We start from the raw sequence: 19,593 nt of genomic DNA on the forward strand, positions 1-19,593 counted from the left end.
AAAGTCACACAGCTGACAAGTGGCGGCACTGGGATTAGAACCCATGACCTCTGACTCCCAAGCTCGTGCTCTTTCCACTGAGCCACTCTGCTTCACAAGAGAGAATATGCTCTACCTGTAAATTATTTCAATGTCTATCTCCCCCTCTAGACTGTAAAATCCTTGTGGGCAAGGATCATGTCTACCAAATCTATTGCACTACACCCTCTCCCAAGTGCTTAGTACAGTGCTCTGCACACAGTATACACTGAATAAATATCATTGATTGATAGGTTTTCAAGGTATTTTTAACAGCCCCTGAGGATTTTGTTTTGTAAGCAGGGAATGTATCTGTTGTTGTATTGTACTATCCCAAGTGCTTATTACAGTGCTTTGCACACAGTAAGTGCTCAAAAACTACAACTGAATGAATGATTTAAATGGAATCTGTTAAGTGCTTACTATGTGCCGGGCACTTTAATAAGTGCTGTTCTAGGTTCAAGATGGTCAGGACCAGGCTGAGGATCTAATTACACGCCACGTGGTGAGATCAGACCGCGTGCTGCCTTGAGGACTTTGCTATTGGAATAGGTAGGAAAAAAAGTGCGTGGTATAATACCCCCAAATAAGATCAAATTAACACAGTTTAGCTTCCTTTAGGTCCCTGGTAGAGCTCCAACAGAGAGAAATACATTACCACACGAAGATGCTTCCGGCTGAACCTCAGAGAGAACTGGCAAGGGGCAGTTGCATGGCTCAACGCTGGTTTCCATGGGTTGTTTCCTCTCGCTCTGCTCTTAGGAGGGCATGGGTGGGTGGGTGGCACCTCTGTTGGCAAAGGAAGCCATTCCTCTCTCAATTGACCCTGGTCAGGGAGGCTGGGCGATCTGGACCACTTGCTAGGCCTGGGACCTAACGCCCTGTGGCAAATTTCAGTTGACCGTCTTCAGCACATAATACCCTTACCACAGAACACCTGTCCAATCAAAACCAAGCTCCAAAAATGTATCTGAAATCAACACTCCATTGTATCTGAAATAAAAAAGGGAATTGTAGGAGTTGTTGCGATCACCCACCTAAAGCAGACAAGGCAATTCCAACATTTATTCAAGGATAAAATTGGGTTACACTAAGGTGGCTATATCATTAGTAGGCTGGACTTTTTGATCAGCCTTCATTAGAAGAATCTGTTGTAATTTAAAAAAAATACATTTTTCATGAAGCTAATAGCCTTTCATCCTACAAGAGCTTCTTTTCATCAAATGAAGCAGTTCATTTGTAAAATGTTACAGAGATTAAACCAAAGCCAGTTGTTCTCACACTGTCTCAAGAATAGCAGCCATTTCCTTAAATTGGGTGAAGAAATTCTGAGGGATTAAAAGAAAGAGAAATTGAATTAGCTAGTTATAATTTGCAATCATTGAGCAATTAAATTTTTAAGTTTCCTAATATCCCAACTGGTGAAAAGGTTCAAAGGTTAACTCTAGCGCTAAATGTAAGTTTTCCTTCCAGATTCTGATTTAAATAGTCTATAAACAGACCATCCTTGATTCAGTCTGCGGTTGCATCAAGGGTTCTAGTTGAGTGGGTAGGCTTCAAGATTTGTATAAGGAAAAAAATATCCCAAAACAATAAAACAAATAAAAAAAAGGCCCACTCCAAAAAAGCCCCTTGAAACTGCAGTCAACCAAAATTCCAACAGGAATAGGGGGTGAACAAAAATGTATAGCACGAACGGGGATGTGAAATCTCTTGCTGGGCAGATAAAAAAAAGAAAGCAAAAAGAGATATTTGTTAAGTGCTTATTATGTGCTAAGCACGGGGGTAGTTACAAGATTCTCAGGTCAGACCTGGTCGCTGCCCCACATGGGGCTCACGGTCTAAGTAGGAAGGAGGACAGGAAAATGTCAGCATGGGACCCTCTGAAGAAATACCTAAGGGAATTTAAGTTCCAAAATCTACGGCTCTGCTTCCCTTGCTGGCTTCGGAAAGGCAAGCCCCAGGCAGCCGTGGGTGATCGTGCCTGCTGCCGCTCGCTGGAGCGGCAGTGTGTTCTCTACCTTCCACTTGGGCCCTGGGGACAGAGAAGCCCCTCTGGGAGCTAAGCTCAGACAGGGCAGAAAGATCCAGCTTCCTGACGGGCTTCACGGCCCAACGAGGGCAGACCCAAGAGGTCGACGATCACCTCTTCACGCTCCCCTGACTGCACCGCTGCCACACACAAGTGAACGTGAGCCCGGGGGAGTAAAGGGGGTGTGGAGGGAGGGGATGGTGGCGAGGGCATTCCTCTCTTTCTCCCTGTCTGCTCTAGTCTGCTTAGCAACATTGTTCTACAGGAAACGGAGAAACCGATGTTAGAATTACAAACCTGAAACTGTGGAACTGTCATTTCAAAGGACTTGTTTACTATCTGGCCGGACTGATCCGCTACCTTTAGCGTCACTGAGACGTAAGGGTACTTAAGGGACCTGCAGCTGTCTGAACTCACAGCCATACCCAGTTTCCATTGAATATCTATCAGCTGGAACAAAACACAGACACACAAACAGAGAATAAAAGAGGACCGAGATCAATAACATTGCTTTAATCATCTCATCGATTCCACAGAGCCGCGATGGCTTTCCAAGAATGTTTGGCTCGACTCTCAGGCCTACAAATGGTTTTTGTTCTCTCTTGTCACTGTAGCGATAACCTCGTCTGAGGTTTAATTTTGCCATTTATTAAGCGCTATATGCTCAATGCTGAGACAGGTACAAAGTTAACAAAAACAGACCCAATCCTTATCTCACTCGGGATTTACACTCTTTCTCATCTCTGTTTTGCAGATGAGGAAGCCGAAGCCCAGAGAGGTTAAGCGACTTGCTCAAGGTCACGCAGCAGACCAGTGGCAGTGGCTAGAACCCAAGTCCACTCACTCTCAGTTCCGTGCTTTTTCCCCCAGGCTAAACTGTCACCTAGGGTACAAAACCTCGTTAGGTTGCTGATTATTGTCATTTTTGAATGAAGAGGCAGAAGATGAGAAATTCAATAAACTCGGGCACAGCTGGGTCACGGATCCCACCCCCGGAGAGCAAAGCACAATGAAGCTGCAGGGGAACACAAATGAATCTGGTTTGCGGACGTTGGTCCTCTAGGGCACCTGGGACAGACCGATCTGAGGTCGGTGCTGCAATCTGATCCATCGGGTCAGTGTAGCTGGGCTTTGTAGAGGTCCGGTGGCACAGAGACTGATATTTCATCAACTGAGCAGTCAATCGATCAAGCAACGGAATTTACTGAGCCCTTGCTAGGTGCAGGACATTGTACTGAGAGCTTGGGAGCGAATGATTCAATAAAGTCGATAGATATGATCCCTACCCACAGGGAGTTTACAGTCTAGAGGGGAAGACATATTAATCAATCAGTCAATGGTATTTACTAAATTACTGGGAAAGTACCATGCAATAGAGTTGGTAGATCCAAACCCTGCCCACGAGAGAAGCAGCGTGGCTCAGTGAAAAGAGCCTGGGCTTGGGAGTCAGAGGTCATGGGTTCTAACCCCAGCTCTGACGCTTGTCAGCTGTGACTTTGGGCAAGTCACTTCTCTTCTCTGTGCCTCAGATACCTCATCTGGAAAATGGGGGTTAAAACTGTGAGCCCCACGTGGGACAACCTGATCACCTTGTATTCCCCCCACCCAGTGCTTAGAACAGTGCTTTGCACATAGTAAGCGCTTAACAAATGCCATCATCATTATTATTATTATTATTATTATTATTAGAGGGTTAGGAAGACAGACATTGAAATTAAAATCAGTGACATATAGGAGAATGGCAGAGCAACAGGCTATGTATCTATGTACATAGAGAAGTGGCGTGGCCTAGTGGCAAGAGCATGGGTTTGGGAGCCAGAAGTTGTGGGTTCTAATCCCGGCTCCAACCCTTGTCTGCTGAGTGACCCTGGGCAAGTCAATTCACTTCTCTGGGCCTCAGTTACCTCATCTGTAAAATAGGGATTGAGACTGTGAGCCCCATGTGTGACAGGGACTCTGTCCAACTTAATTACCTTACAGCTACCCCAATGCTTAGAACAGTGCTTGGCACACAGTAAGTGCTTAACACATACAGTATCCTATACAGTATCCAGATACAGTATCTGCAGTATCCTCAGAGGAGATCTCCTCCCTCCTCGCAAGTGCCACCCCCTCCACCTGCGCCTCGGACCCCATTCCCTCTCACCTTCTTAAAACCATCGCCCCTGCCCTCCTCCCTTCCTTAACTTCTATTTTAACCACTCAATCTCCAAGGGCTCCTTCCCCTCTGCCTTCAAACACGCCCACGTCTCCCCCATCCTAAAAAAACCCGCTCTTGACCCCACTTCCCCCTCCAGTTATCGTCCTATCTCCCTACTACCCTTCCTTTCCAAAATCTTAGAACGAGTCGTCTACAATCGATGCCTAGAATTCCTTAACTCCCATTCTCTCCTAGACTCCCTCCAATCTGGCTTCCGTCCCCTCCACTCTACCGAGACTGCTCTCTCTAAGGTCACCCATGACCTCCTTCTTGCCAAATCCAATGGCTCCTACTCCATTCTGATCCTCCTTGACCTCTCTGCTGCCTTTGACACTGTCGACCATCCCCTCCTCCTCCGTACCTTATCTCACCTTGGCTTCACGGACTCTGTCCTCTCCTGGTTCTCCTCTTACCTCTCTGGCCGATCATTCTCGGTCTCCTACGCTGGAGCCTCCTCCCCCTCCCATCCTTTAACTGTTGGAGTTCCTCAAGGGTCAGTTCTTGGCCCTCTTCTGTTCTCCATTTACACTCACTCCCTCGGTGAACTCATTCGCTCTCACGGCTTTGACTACCATCTCTACGCAGATGACATGCAGATCTACATCTCCGCCCCTGTCCTCTCCCCCTCCCTTCAGGCTCGCATCTCCTCCTGCCTCCGGGACGTCTCCACCTGGATGTCTGCCCGCCACCTAAAACTCAACATGAGCAAGACTGAGCTCCTCATCTTCCCTCCCAAGCCCGGTCCGCTCCCAGACTTCTCCATCACCGTGGATGGCACGACCATCCTTCCCGTCCCGCAGGCCCGCAATCTCGGTGTCATCCTTGACTCGTCCCTCTCGTTCACCCCACACATCCTATCCGTTACCGAGACCTGCCGGTTTCACCTCTACAATATCGCCAAGATCCGCCCTTTCCTCTCCACCCAAACGGCTACCTTACTATTACGGGCTCTCGTTATATCCCGGCTAGACTACTGTGTCAGCCTTCTCTCTGACCTCCCTTCCTCCTCTCTCGCCCCGCTCCGGTCTATTCTTCACTCCGCTGCCCGGCTCATCTTCCTGCAGAAACGATCTGGGCATGTCACTCCCCTTCTTAAACAACTCCAGTGGTTGCCTATCGACCTCCGCTCCAAACAAAAACTCCTCACTCTAGGCTTCAAGGCTCTCCATCACCTTGCCCCTTCCTACCTCTCCTCCCTTCTCTCTTTCTACCGCCCACCCCGCACGCTCCGCTCTTCTGCCGCCCACCTCCTCGCCGTCCCTCGGTCTCGCCTATCCCGCCGTCGACCCCTGGGCCACGTCCTCCCGCGGTCCCGGAACGCCCTCCCTCCTCACCTCCGCCAAACTGATTCTCTTTCCCTCTTCAAAACCTTACTTAAAAATCACCTCCTCCAAGAGGCCTTCCCAGACTGAGCTCCTCTTCCCCCTCTACTCCCTCTGCCATCCCCCCTTTACCTCTCCGCAGCTAAAGCCTCATTTTCCCCTTTTCCCTCTGCTCCTCCACCTCTCCCTTCCCATCCCCACAGCACTGTACCCGTCCGCTCAACTGTATATATTTTCGTTACCCTATTTATTTTGTTAATGAATTGTACATCGCCTTGATTCTATTTAGTTGCCATTGTTTTTACGAGATGTTCTTCCCCTTGACGCTGTTTAGTGCCATTGTTCTTGTCTGTCCGTCTCCCCCGATTAGACTGTAAGCCCGTCAAACGGCAGGGACTGTCTCTATCTGTTGCCGACTTGTTCATCCCAAGCGCTTAGTACAGTGCTCTGCACATAGTAAGCGCTCAATAAATACTATTGAATGAATGAATGAATGAACATACCATAATTATTATTATTATGTGCTGTGCAGATGGAGATGGGATGAATATAAAGTGCATGGCTTAGTAGAGAGATCCCGGGCTTGGGAGTCAGAGGTCATGAGTTGAACCCGTTATTGGGCAGGAATTGTCTCTATCTGTTGTCGACCTGTACATTCCAAGCGCTTAGTACAGTGTTCTGCACATAGCAAGCGCTCAATAAATATTACTGAATGAATAATCCCGACTCCGTCACTGCTCAGCTGTGTGGCCTTGGGCAAGCCACTTAACTTCTCTGGGCTTCAGTTACCTCATCTGTAAAATGGGGATAAAGACTGTGAGCCCCACGTAGGACAACTCAATTACCTTGTATCTACCCTGGTGCTTAGAACAGTGCTTGGCACATGGTAAGTGCTTATTAATACCATAATTTTTACTATTATTATTATTATAAAATGGGGATTAAGTCTGTGAGCCTCACGTGGGACAATCTGATTAGCTTTTATCTACCCTAGTGCTTAGAACAGTGCTTGGCACACAGTAAGCACTTAACAAATGCCATTATTATTATTATTATTAATAAGGGGGGTGTTGCTCATGGGAGGAGGAAAAGGGGAAATGAGGGCTTAGTCAGAAAGGACCTCTCCACCACTCGCCCCCACCTTTAAAACCCTCCTAAAGAAGCAGTGTGTCTTAGTGGAAAGAGCATGGGCTTGAGAGTCAGAGGTCATGGGGTCTCAACCCAGCTCCGCCACTTTTTAGCTGTGTGACTTTGGGCCTCAGTTACCTCATCTGTAAAATGGGGATTAAGGCTGTGAGCCTCACGTGGGACAACCTGATTACCCCTAAAGAAGGAGTGTGGCTCAGTGGAAAGAGCCCAGGCTTGGAAGTCAGAGGTCATGGGTTCGAATCCCGGCTCCACCGCTTGTCAGCTGTGTGACTTTGGGCAAGTCACTTCACTTCTCTGTGCCTCAGTTCCCTCATCTGTAAAATGGGGATGAAGACTGTGAGCCCCACGTGGGACAACCTGATCACCTTGTATCCCCCCAGTGCTTAGAACAGTGCTTTGCACATAGTAAGGACTTAACAAATACCTGTATCTACCCCAGCGCTTAGAAAAGTGTTTGGCACATAGTAAGAGCTTGACAAATGCCATCATTATTAATAATCCTCCTCCTAAGTCACATCTCCTCCAAGAGGCCTTCCCACGCTAACCGCTTTATTTTCTCTATCTACCCTCCCCTCTGTGTCAACTTTGAATGTGGCTGTGTAGCCACATCTTGAAACTTACCTCAGCCCCACAGTACTTATGTAAATATTCCTATACCATTATTCCTATTCCCAATTCATTATAATGTCTGTCTCTCCCTGTAGACTGTATAAACATCTTGTGTGCAGGGATTGCATATACCAACTCTGCTGTATTGTCAGGCGCTTGGTACAGTGCTAAGCGCTCAATACAGTTCTCTGCACAGAGTAAGCGCTCAATAAATATGATTGAATGAATGCTCTCCCAGGAGCTTAGTTCAGTACTCTGCACACAGTAAGTGCTCAATAAATATCACTTATAGATTGATTAGAGGTATGATTTTAGGAGGGCTTTGAAGGGAGGGCGCAGGCAAGGGGTCGGCAGTGAGACAGATGAGACTGAACGGACAGTAGGTCGATGTTAAGAGGAGTGAAGTGTGCAAGCTGAGTTATAGTAGGAAGTTAGGGAGGTAGAGTAAGAGGTTGAGTGACTGAGTGCTTTAAAGTCTATGGTAAGAAGTTTCTGTTTGGTACGGAGGTGGATGGGCAACCACTGGAGGTTCCTGAGTAGTGGGGATCCTCTCAGGATCCTTGCAGTACTCTCCAAGTCTTGGCTTCGGGAGGGAGAGTCATGCAGAGGCCTACCCATTCCATTCCTAACTTGGCCAGAGGCTAGCAAGTGGAAGGCAATCTGCTACGAGTCAAAACTCACCTGTGCTGGGCGGCAGCCACATGGGAGAGAGTCGAGGGCGGACACTCAAGTTGAAAGGGCGGAAGAAGGGAACGGTAAACGCTTTCTGTATTTTAACTAAGAAAACTCTACAGGCACACTACCAGAACGACTGCAGATTGAGGTGAGGAGCTCTGGGAGAGACGTGTCCATGGAGTCGCGATGGGTAAGACATGTCTCGACAGCATAAAACAAGTGGAGAGATGCAGACTGAATGGTCTTGAGAAAAATGATCCCTGTCTGCCCCCACCAGTCTGTCCATTTGGCAGGATATCCTGGGGAGTTGGTCCCTCAGCGGATTCCTCTGCACTATTTCCACACAGAAAACTTGGACTTCGACTTGGTGCTTAGGAGGGGTATAAGCTCCTTAATGATAAAGGCACAGAGGGCCTTTACTTCCTTCACTGCCTATTATTACTATTTAAAGCTAAAGAGAAGAGAGTTGAAATGAAATTGTAGTGGAATACACGGATCCCCACTTTGATGGTTCTGCATAGTTTTATAAAATGACATAGAAGTCTTTAAGGGTTTTGAAGTGATACGAAATATCAATCAGGTCTGTGAAAGTAGGCACAGAGATGATGTCTTCTGCCTTACACTGTAAGTTCCTGGAGGATGGGGTCATATCTGCTAACCCTTTTGTATGCTCACAAGCATTTAGTGCAGTTCTCTGCCCAGGATAAATGCTCGATAAATACCATTGATGGTTCTGCAGTTATCTGATTTTTACAAATATTTACTGAAATCTCTTGAGATCAGTGGCAAAGAAGCAGACTCTGTGCTTATGTCCAAATGCACACTGTTAATATTTAAAAGCTCAAGTTTCAGTATAAGACAGCATAATATTTAAGTAAAGAGGCAACTCTAGCACTTTGGAACTTTTGAAATTTCCATCCTTCCTCAAATCAATCAATGGTGTTTACCGAGCACTCATCATGGGCAGAGCACTGTACTAACCACTTGGGAAAGTACAGACATGTTCCCTGCCCAAAATGAGCATACAGTGTAGAGGGGGAGACAGACATTAATAGAAATAAATAATTGAAAATACAAACTTTAAAGATATTCATTCATTCATTCAATAGAACTTATTGAGCACTTACTATGTGCAAAGCACTGAACTAAGCGCTTGAAATATTCAATTCGGCAACAGATAGAGACAATCCCTGCCCAATGACGGGCTCACAGTCTAACCAGAGGAGACAGATGGCAAAGCAAAACAGAACCAAACAAAAACAAGACATCATCAAGATAAATAGAATCAAGGAGATATACACCTCATTAAGAAAATAAATAGGGTAATAAATAATATCTACAAAGAAGCACAGTGCTGAGGGGAGGGGAAGGGGGAAGAGCAGGGGGGGAGGGAGGAGAGGGGGAGCAGAGGGAAAGAGGGGGATATAAGTGCTGCGGGGTTGAGGGGAAGGCAAAACAGGTCACAGATCCAAGTGCCCTCATGATTGCAAGTGGACTTAATTATTTAGGTTGACCGCTTGAGTTGAAAATCTTTTTGTCTATCTCTCTTGTTAGAGTGCAAGCTCTTTTTGGGCACCGAACATGTCATGCCCTTATTCTGTTTATCCCAAGCCCCTACTGCAGTACAGCTCTGGAAATAGACTTTTGAGGAATTAGTGTGGGGAAAAGGAGGGGCCGTTCAACCCAAATCTAAAATAATTTTTAAAAACCTTCCTAAAGGTCTTGTTTGCCTGAGTGTAACATATTGTTACAATTAATAACCACAAAGATTTTCCAATCCTAGAAAAAAGGTCAATGATTTATGAAGACAGAAATTATTTCCCACTTCAAATTCTCTCCTTGTTGTTCATATAAATTGCTTAAAGGCTACCTTTTCACCCAAAAGTAACATTTGTCTTTTTCACTTACCCGTATTCTCCCCCAGCTGTCTATCACCAACTATTCCCAATCCCAGCCCTTTCTCCCCTCTCACACACAACCTTTGGTCTTGACCCAGGTGATCTTTAGCGCGGACCTTTACAATCTCTTCCCTGACCTCCTTGCTACTCCCCTATCTTAAGGATTGGGACTAGTGTCAATTTTCCTTTTTTCTAATCTTGCTATCAAACCTTCTAAAGTCTCTTACTAACTGCAATATCCAGGCTGTTCACAGAAACACCGCTTTGGATCTGCTGACTCCAGCTGCCATCCCGTGTCCATGCACCCAATACTGAAAGTCAGAAAAGATTTTTTAAAAAATGGTATTATTTGTTAAGCACTTACTATGTGTCAGGCACAGTACTAAGCACTGGGGTTGATACAAGCTAATTAGGTTGGACACAGTTCACGTCCCACCTGGGGCTCACAGTCTTTAATTCCCGTTTTTACAGTCAAGGTAACTGAAGCCCAGAGATGTGAAGTGACTTGCCCATGGTCACACAGCAGACAAGTGGTGGAGGCAGGATTAGAATTCAGGTCCTTCTGACTCCCAGGTCCATGCTCTATCCACTAGACCACTCTGTTTTTTCTAGCCAGAACCACAGCCACCACCCCTTCATTAGGGAAGGGGCTGGCAACCAGCCACCGATGATGCCAGGCTCCCCGTCTGGGATCGTGAGAGAATGACCAAGGAGATAATAATAACAATGTTGGTATTTGTTAAGCACTTACTATGTGCGGAGCACTGTTCTAAGCGCTGGAGGAGATACAGGGTCATCAGGTTGTCCCACATGAGGCTCACAGTTAATCCCCATCTTCCAGATGACTTAACTGAGGCACAGAGAAGTGAAGTGACTTGTCCACAGTCACACAGCTGACAAGTGGCAGAGCTGGGATTCGAACCCGTGACCTCGGACTCCCAAGCCCAGGCTCTTTCCACTGAGCCACACTGCTTCTCCAGCAGATATCCTCCAGCAGGGGCCAGTTCCCCTTGGATAGGGAACAACACCCTCTGCCACCTCCCCGCAACAGCCCTCCTGGGATTTTTTCATGCCCTGGAGCTGAGTTGCAGCTGATTCTGGCTTGACTTGCAACTTCTCCCTAGAAACACTGTCCTTCCTACCTTCAATTCCTCAGTATCTAGACTCTTCTTTTCGGTCAGGAACTCCTTCTACCCTCCCCCTCTCCCCCCACATCAACATTTTTTGACAACCCGCCTTCTCCATGACCTTTCCTGTCTAAACACAACTGAGGATGCTCTACTCCTTCCCCAACACAAGAAAGAGAACAAGATACAGAGAGAGAGAGAATACATGATGGAAGTATTTATTTACATTAATAAATGAAGAATAAATCAAATTAAGAGAGGATGCTCTACTCCTTCCCCAACACAAGAGAACCAGAGAGAAAGAGAATGCATGATGCAAGTATTTATTTACATTGATGCCATAATACTGCCTCCACCTTGAATTTATTTTCATTTGTGCTTCATTTGGTGATTGTCCAGCCCACAGTCCATTTCAAAATAGGTACCTAGATCTTCCTTATATTGTTTTGCATAGGACAATCTCCTGCCATGTTCCTTGACATGATTTATAAATAATATTTAATTGTCATGATTTAATATAATTGTATCAGATCACCTTTATTGGGAGGTATTTAAATTGGGTTCAGAAATTGCTTCAGGGATAACCTTTACCAGCTTAATCCACTTACTGATCTGAGATAGACCCAGGAAAAAGAAAATTCACCAATCATATTAGGAAAAAGAAAAATCAAAATGTCCATGTTCCTTACTCCTTCTGTAAGAGCTAGACAGTATTGGAAGCCTGACCACCACTTTATGATTCCTGTTTATACTGGTTTTTACTGCCAATGGGTTATAGGATTATTTTAGCTTTCTAATTTCCACTTGCATTTTGTAGTGGTCAGTTGTATTTATTGAGTGCTTCCTGTGTGCAGAACATCGTACTAATCGTTTGGGAGAGTACCATATAACAATATGGCAAGAGTTGGTAGACACGTTCCCTGCCCACAACGAGCGTACTCAGAAAGGAGAGCCAGATTAAAAGTATTCATTCATTCATTCATTCATTCATTAGTATTTATTGAGCGCTTACTATGTGCAGAGCACTGTACTAAGCACTTGGAATGTACCATTCGGCAACAGATAGAGACAATCCCTGCCCAATGACAGGCTTACAGTCTAATCGGGGGAGACAGACGGACAAAAACAAGACAACATAATGACGATACATAGAACCAAGGGGATGTAGACCTCATTAACAAAATAAATACGGTAATAAAAATATATACAAATGAGCACAGTGCTGAGGGTAGGGGAAGGGGGGGAGCAGAGGGAAAGGGGGCTTAGCTGAGGGGAGGTGAAGGGGGGAAGGGAGAGAGAGCAGAGAGAGCAGAGGAAGAAGGGGAAGCTCAGTCTGGGAGGGCCTCTTGGAGGAGGTGAGCTCTCAGTAGGGCTTTGAAGAGGGGAAGAGAGTTAGTTTGGCGGAGGTGAGGAGGAACGACATTCCAGGACAGCGGGAGGACGTGGCCCAGGGGTCGACGGCGGGATAGGCGCGAATGAGGAGGTGGGCGGCAGAGGAGCAGAGCGTTTGCGGGGTGGGCAGCAGAAAGAGAGAAGGGAGGAGAAGTAGGAGGGGGCAAGGTGAGGGAGAGCCTTGAAACCCAGAATGAGAAGTTTTGGTTTCGTGCGGAGGTTGATGGGGAACCACTGGAGGTTTTTAAGGAGGGGAGTGACATGCCCAGAGCGTTTCTGCAGGAAGATGATCAGGGTAGCAGAATGAAGAATAGACTGGAGTGGGGAGAGACAGGAGGAAGGGAGATCAGAGAGAAGGCTGACACAATAATCCAGCTGGGATAATATGAGAGCTTGTGCCAGTACGATAGCTATTTGGATGGAGAGGAAAGAGTGGATCTTGGCGATATTGTAAAGGTGAGACTGGCAGGCCTTGGTGACGGATTGGATATGTGGGGTGAATGAGAGAGCTGAGTCAAAAATAGTGAGTACCCACTCTGAGTCTGGAACTGCTAGAGAAACTGGGGACAACGGGGTCTGCTTCTGACCCTGAGTTGAGACCAGAAAACCTCCTCTAGACTGTAAGCTCCTTGTGGGCAGGGAATGTTTCCTGTTTATTGCTATAATGTGCTCTCCCAAGTGCTTAGTACAGTATTCTTTCGGCAAATGGCAAGTGCTCAATAAATACAATTGAATGAACCTCTCCAACCTGAAGCCTGCATCAGAAACAGACCCCAAGATTTCCTCGAGACCATTAAGATCACTGTGGGCACGGAATGTGCTGTGATATCCTCTCCCAAGCACTTAGTACAGTGCTCCGCACAGTATGCGGTCAATAAACACAACCGAATGACTGTTTTGCGCCTTAGGATGGTGGACGGGCTGTGCCAACAATACCCCGTTCCCGTTAGTTGCCGGAGCTGTTCCCTTTCTGATTTAGGGCCCCGAGTCCAGAAATGAAAGCAAGATTGTCCTTTTGGCCAAAAAATCGTGGCTCACAGTGACGGAGCAAAATTGTCGTTTAATTGGAAGACGATGCTCTATGACCTCCTGGGTTTTCTCTTTCCTGCCAGTAGCAGCTCCAGTCTTGGAGCAGGAAGGCAGCTGGAAAATATTAGTGACACAGCAATGTACTCCATGATTCAGCCCGGCCGTGATCCCCAAAAACCACATGTGTGTGGTGAACGTCTGGTGGGATGGAGGACGTCTCCCCACGGCTTAAAGGGGAATAGTAATGGTATTTGTTAAGCGCTTCCTATATGCCAAGCACTTTTCTAAGCACTGGGGTAGATACAAGGCTATCAGGTTGTCCCCCGTGGGGCTTGCGGTCTTAATCCCCATTGTACAGAAGAGGTAACTGAGGCACAGAGAAGTTGAGGGGCTTGTCCAAGGTCACATAGCAGACTCTCAAGTCTGGGCTCTCGCCACTTTGCCTCGTTGCTTCCCACGGGAATAGTTCATGCCCCTTCTGGAGCCAGCCTGCCGCCTCGGCCGGACCCCACCTGCAGTCCAAAATGACCGGGCATGGGCAACCTCTGGAGCCCCACCTTGTTCCTTGAGGCTTCTGGAACGAGTCCCCGCGGCCCCCTAAATTCGGCAAGCCGAGGGCCGCCCCCTCCGGGCCGGGGACCCCCAAGTGGGGAGATTGGGATGGACCGGACCAGGCCGGGACCCCTGGGGGCTCCTCCACCCAGGCCATGGGCAGCCGGGCGGGACCCGGCCGGACGGCACCGGCCCCCTCCCTCTCATAGAGAAGCAGCATGGCTGAGTGGAAAAAGCCCAGGCTTGAGAGTCGGAGGTCATGGGTTCGAATCCCGGCTCTGCCACTTGTCAGCTGTGTGACTGTGGGCAAGCCACTTAACTTCTCTGGGCCTCAGTCACCTCATCTGTAAAATGGGGATTAAAACTGTGAGCCTCAGGTGGGACGACCTGATGACCCTCTATCTCCCCCAGCGCTTACAACAGTGCTCTGCACATAGTAAGCGCTTAACACATACCAACATTATTATCATTATTATTATTATCCATTCCCTTCCATCATAGTCACCGGGTGCTTACTGTGTGCGAGGCACCGCACTGGGCGCTTGGGAGAGCACACTACAACAGCCAGAGGATGCACCGCCTTCCCTCTGCTCTGCTCTGCTCCTGGGGGTCTGTGCCGCTGGCCCCGGCGGGGGGGACCCAACCTCCAGCGGACGGACGGGTGGGCAGAAGGGCCGGGGAAACGGAGAGAAGGCCTCGACGGACAGACGGTCGGACAAAAGGATGGGACAGAAGGACCTGACAGATGGAGAAGGCGGCCGGCCAGCCGGACCGACAGAAGGACCGGACTGACAAAAGATCGGACAGAAGGGCCTGACAGATGGAGAGGAAGGCCGGACGGACCGACAGACGGACCGGACCGACAATCGGACAGGACAGACGGGACGGACTAAAGGATCGGATGGAAGGACCTGACCGACCGACAGAAAGGCCGTACAGACGGACAGACAGAAAGGCCGAATCTACGGACGGACAGAAGGACCGGGCGGACAGAGGGACAGAGGGATGGGCAGAAGGACCGGACAGATGGACAGAAAGGCCGTACAGATGGGCAGACAGACAGAAAGACCGAACCTATGGACGGACAGAAGGACCGGGCGCACGGACAGACAGGAGGATCGGGTGGACAGAGGGCCAGAGGGATGGGCTGAAGGACCGGACGGACAGAAGAACTTGACAGGCAGACAGGGGGCCGGCCGGACGGACAGAAAGGCAGAAGGACCCGACAGACGGACAGAAGGACATGACAGACGGAGAGAAGGACCGGAGAGACGGACAGAAGGACCCGACTGACGGACGGACCAAAGGATCGGACAGAAGGACCTGACAGACGGAGAGGAAGGCCGGACGGATGGACGGACGAAGGGCCGGACTGACAAACGGACCGGACAGGCGGACGGACGGACCAAAGGATCGGACAGAAGGCCCTGACCGACGGACAGAAAGGCCGTATGGACGGGAGGACGGAAAGATGGGGCAGACGGACAGAAAGGCCGAACCTAGGGACGGACAGAAGGACCGGGCGGACGGACAGAGGGACGGAGGGACGGGCAGAAGGACCGGACGGACGGACGGACGGACGGACAGAACAACTTGACAGGCGGACAGTGGGGCCGGACAGACGGATGGAAAGAAGGGCCGGACGGACGGACGGACGGACGCAAGCACAGAAGGACCGACGGACGGACAGAAGGACGTGACAGCAGGACACAAGGACCGGACGGGCGGACAGAAGGACAGAGGGACGGGCAGAAGGACCGGACGGACGGACAGAACAACTTGACAGGCGGACAGAGACGGGCAGAGAGACAGAAGGACATGACAGACGGACAGAAGGACCGACGGACGGGCAGAAGGCCATGACGGGCGGACAGAGGGGCCGGACGGGCGGACAGAAGGGACCGGACAGAAGGACCGGACGGGCAGAAGGACACGACAGGCGGACAAGAAGGACCGGACAGAAGGAACGGACGGACACCCACAGGGACACCAACCTGCCCCCGTCCCGTCCCGTCCCGTTCCCCCCCGTCCCCCCCCGGGGTCAGCGGGGTCAGCCAGCCGGGGGGGATGCGGAGCCGCCCGTCGCCATGGAGACCGGCGCCCTCCCCTCCTCCTCCCCCCCCCCCCACCCCGCCGGCCCGGCCCCTCCCCCGGGCGGCGCTGACCTGGTTCCCGGCCCCGGGCGGGGTCCGTGCGGGGCCGTGTGCGGGGCCGTGTGCGGGGCCGTGTGCGGGGCTGTGCGCATCCATGGCTGCGGGCCGCGACTCCCTGGGCCCGTCCGTCCGCCCCCCTTCCCCTCCCTCCCCCGCCGCTCCTTCCGCACGGGCCCCTCCACCGGCCCGGCAGCCGCGGGGGGAGCCGGACCCGCCGGGCCGCCCGCGCCCCGCCCGCCCGGCCCCCGCGCGCAGAGGCGAGAGCGCACGACAGGAGGACGGAGGCCGCGTCGGCGGGTCCGGCGGCCCGCCGGCCACTCCGGCCTCCCCGTGCCCACGGCCCGCTTTCCCGCCCCCCCCCCGCCCCCGCCGCGCGGTGGACTCGTCCGAACCGCGGCCCGGGGCGCAGCCTCCGCCCGCCCGCCCCCCCACCCCGGCCCCGCCCGCGCTGCCCGCCCGCCGCGCCAGGGGGCGCTCGCTCGCCGCGCTGCCCGTGCCCCGCCCGCGCGCAGAGCCCCGCCCAGTCCGGGCCTCGGAGCCAGAAGGACCGGCCTTTCTACTCATTCATTCATTCATTCAGTCAGTCAGTCAGTCAGTCATTCAGTCAGTTAGCAAGTCAGTCAGTCCGTCAGTCACTCATCCATCCATCCATCCATCCATCCATCCATCCATCCATCCATCCATCCATCCATCCATCCATCCATCCATTCATTATTCAGTCAGTCATTCACTCATTCATTCATCCATTCATTCATTGTTCATTCATTCACTCACTCATCCATCCATCCATTCATTCATTATTCACTCATTCATTCACTCATCCATCCATTCATTATTCATTCATTTATTCCATCATTCATTCATTCACTCACTCATCCATCCATTCATTCATTATTCAGTCAATCAGTCAGTGAGTCGTTCATTCACTCATTCATCCATCCATCCATCCATCCATCCATCCATCCATCCATCCATTCATTTTTCAGTCAGTCATTCACTCATTCATTCATCCATTCATTCATTATTCATTCATTCACTCACTCATGCATCCATTCATTCATTATTCAGTCAGTCATTCACTCATTCATTCATCCATTCATTCAATGTTCATTCATTCACTCACTCATCCATCCATTCATTCATTATTCACTCATTCATTCACTCATCCATCCATTCATTATTCATTCATTTATTCCATCATTCATTCATTCACTCATCCATCCATTCATTCATTATTCAGTCAATCAGTCAGTGAGTCATTCATTCACTCATCCATCCATCCATCCATCCATCCATCCATCCATCCATCCATCCATCCATCCATCATGATTCATTCAGTCAGTCAGTTATTCACTCATTCATTCACCCAGAAGCAGCGTGGCTCAGTGGAAAGAGCCCGGGCTTGGGAGTCAGAGATCACGGGTTCGAATCCCGGCTCTGCCATTTGTCAGCTGTGTGTCTGTGGGCAAGTCACTTAACTTCTCTGTGCCTCCATTACCTCATCTGTAAAATGGGGATTAAGACTGTGAGCCTCACGTGGGACAACCTGAATACCCTGTATCTACCCCAGCGCTTAGAACAGTGCTCTGCACATAGTAAGCGCTTAACAAATACCAACCAACATTCATCCATTCATTCATTATTCACTCATTATTCATTCATTCATTCACTCACTCATTCATTCATCCATCCATTCATTCATTATTCGTTGAGTCAGTCACTCATCCATCCATCCATCCATTCATTATTTATTCATTCCATCATTCATTCACTCATTCATTCATTCATTCATCCATTCATTCATTCATTCATGATTCATTGAATCAGTCAGTCAGTCATCCATCCATCCATCCATTCATTATTCATTCATTCCATCATTCATTCACTCATTCATCCATCCATCCATCCATTCATTCATTATTCATTGAGTCAGTCACTCATCTATCCATCCATCTATCCATCCATCCATCCATCCATCCATCCATTCATTCATTATTCATTCCATCATTCATTCACTCATCCATCCATCCATCCATTCATTCATTATTCAGGCAGTGGCCTATTCATTCATTCAATAGTATTTATTGAGCGCTTACTATGTGGAGAAGCAGCGTGGCTCAGTGGAAAGAGCACGGGCTTTGGAGTCAGGGCTCATGAGTTCGAATCCCAGCTCTGCCACTTGTCGGCTGTGTGACTATGGGCAAGTCACTTAACTTCTCTGTGCCTCAGTTCCCTCATCTGTAAAATGGGGATTAAGACTGTGAGCCCCACGTGGGACAACCCAATTCCCCTATGTCTACCCCAGCGCTTAGAACAGTGCTCGGCACATAGTAAGCGCTTAACAAATACCAACATTATTATTATTCATTCATTATTAATTCCATCATTCATTCACTAATTCATTCATTCATTCATTCATTTTCTCTTTCTTTCTCTTTACATTCTTTCCTTCTGTTCTTTTTATTCTTTCTTTCTCTCTTTTCCGTTTTTTATCCTTTTCTTTTTTTTTTCTTTTCCTTTTCTTTTCCTTGGGGTGGCAGCGTGGCTCAGTGGAAAGAGCCCGGGCTTGGCAGTAGAGATCATGGGTTCTAATCTCAACTCCACCGCTTGCCAGCTGTGTGACCTTAAGCAAGTCACTTAACTTCTCTGGGCCTCAGTTTCCTCATCTCTAAAATGGGGATGAAGACCGTGAGCCCTATGTGGGACAACCTAATTACTTTGAATCTACCGCAATGCTTAGAACAGTATTTGGCACATAGTAAGCGCTTAACAAATGCCAACATTATTATTATTATTGTTCTCTTTCTATTCTTTCTAATCTTTCTTTCTCTTCTTTCATTCATTCAATAGTATTTATTGAGCACTAACCGTGTGCAGAACCCTGTACTAAGCGCTTGGGAGAGTACAATATAATGACAAACACATTCCTGCCTACAGCAAGCTCACGGTCTGAAAGGGGAAACAGACACTAATATAAACAAAGAGATGAATAAAGAAAGAATATATATATATATATATATATATATATATATATATATATATGTGCAGCAGAGATGGGAGGGAGGATGAATGAAGAAGCAAGAGCAGTGCAGAAGGGAGGGGGAGAAGAGGAAAGGAGGGCTGAGTCAGGGAAGGCTTCTTGGAGGAGATGTGCCTCACGATTGGCTTTGAAGTGGGGCAAAGTAATTATCTGTCGAGATCGAGGTACAATGAGGGGATTCCTGGCTCCGTCACTCCTCTGTGTGCTTGGGCTAGCGATTTCACTTCCAATTTTACATATCAATCAATTAATCATTGGTATTTGTGGAGCACTTACCATGTGCATGTACATGTACCCTGTACCAGGAGCCTTCGATAGCTCAGTTGGTAGAGCGGAGGACTGTAGTGGTTGCCTCTCGGTCATCCTTAGGTCGCTGGTTTGATTCCGGCTCGAAGGA

General features: G+C 48.8%; 1 protein-coding gene and 1 non-coding gene across 2 annotated transcripts; one reads left to right on the top strand and one right to left on the bottom strand.

Moving 5' to 3' along the window:
• Positions 1-1,056: 1,056 nt before the first annotated feature.
• On the bottom strand, positions 1,057-16,304 carry COMMD6 (COMM domain containing 6). Its single transcript, XM_029048523.2, has 3 exons — positions 16,169-16,304; positions 2,348-2,500; positions 1,057-1,346 (listed from the first exon to the last, which is right to left on the bottom strand). Exons 1-3 carry the CDS (start codon positions 16,250-16,252, stop codon positions 1,296-1,298), a joined length of 288 nt encoding a protein of 95 aa, XP_028904356.1. The 5' UTR covers positions 16,253-16,304; the 3' UTR covers positions 1,057-1,295.
• Positions 16,305-19,504: 3,200 nt separating this feature from the next.
• On the top strand, positions 19,505-19,593 carry TRNAY-GUA. Its single transcript is given in 2 exon segments — positions 19,505-19,541; positions 19,558-19,593. It is a non-coding gene; the product is annotated as a tRNA-Tyr (tRNA).

This window comes from Ornithorhynchus anatinus, chromosome 2 (genome assembly GCF_004115215.2).
Source record: "Ornithorhynchus anatinus isolate Pmale09 chromosome 2, mOrnAna1.pri.v4, whole genome shotgun sequence".
Classification (NCBI taxonomy): Eukaryota; Metazoa; Chordata; class Mammalia; order Monotremata; family Ornithorhynchidae; genus Ornithorhynchus; species Ornithorhynchus anatinus.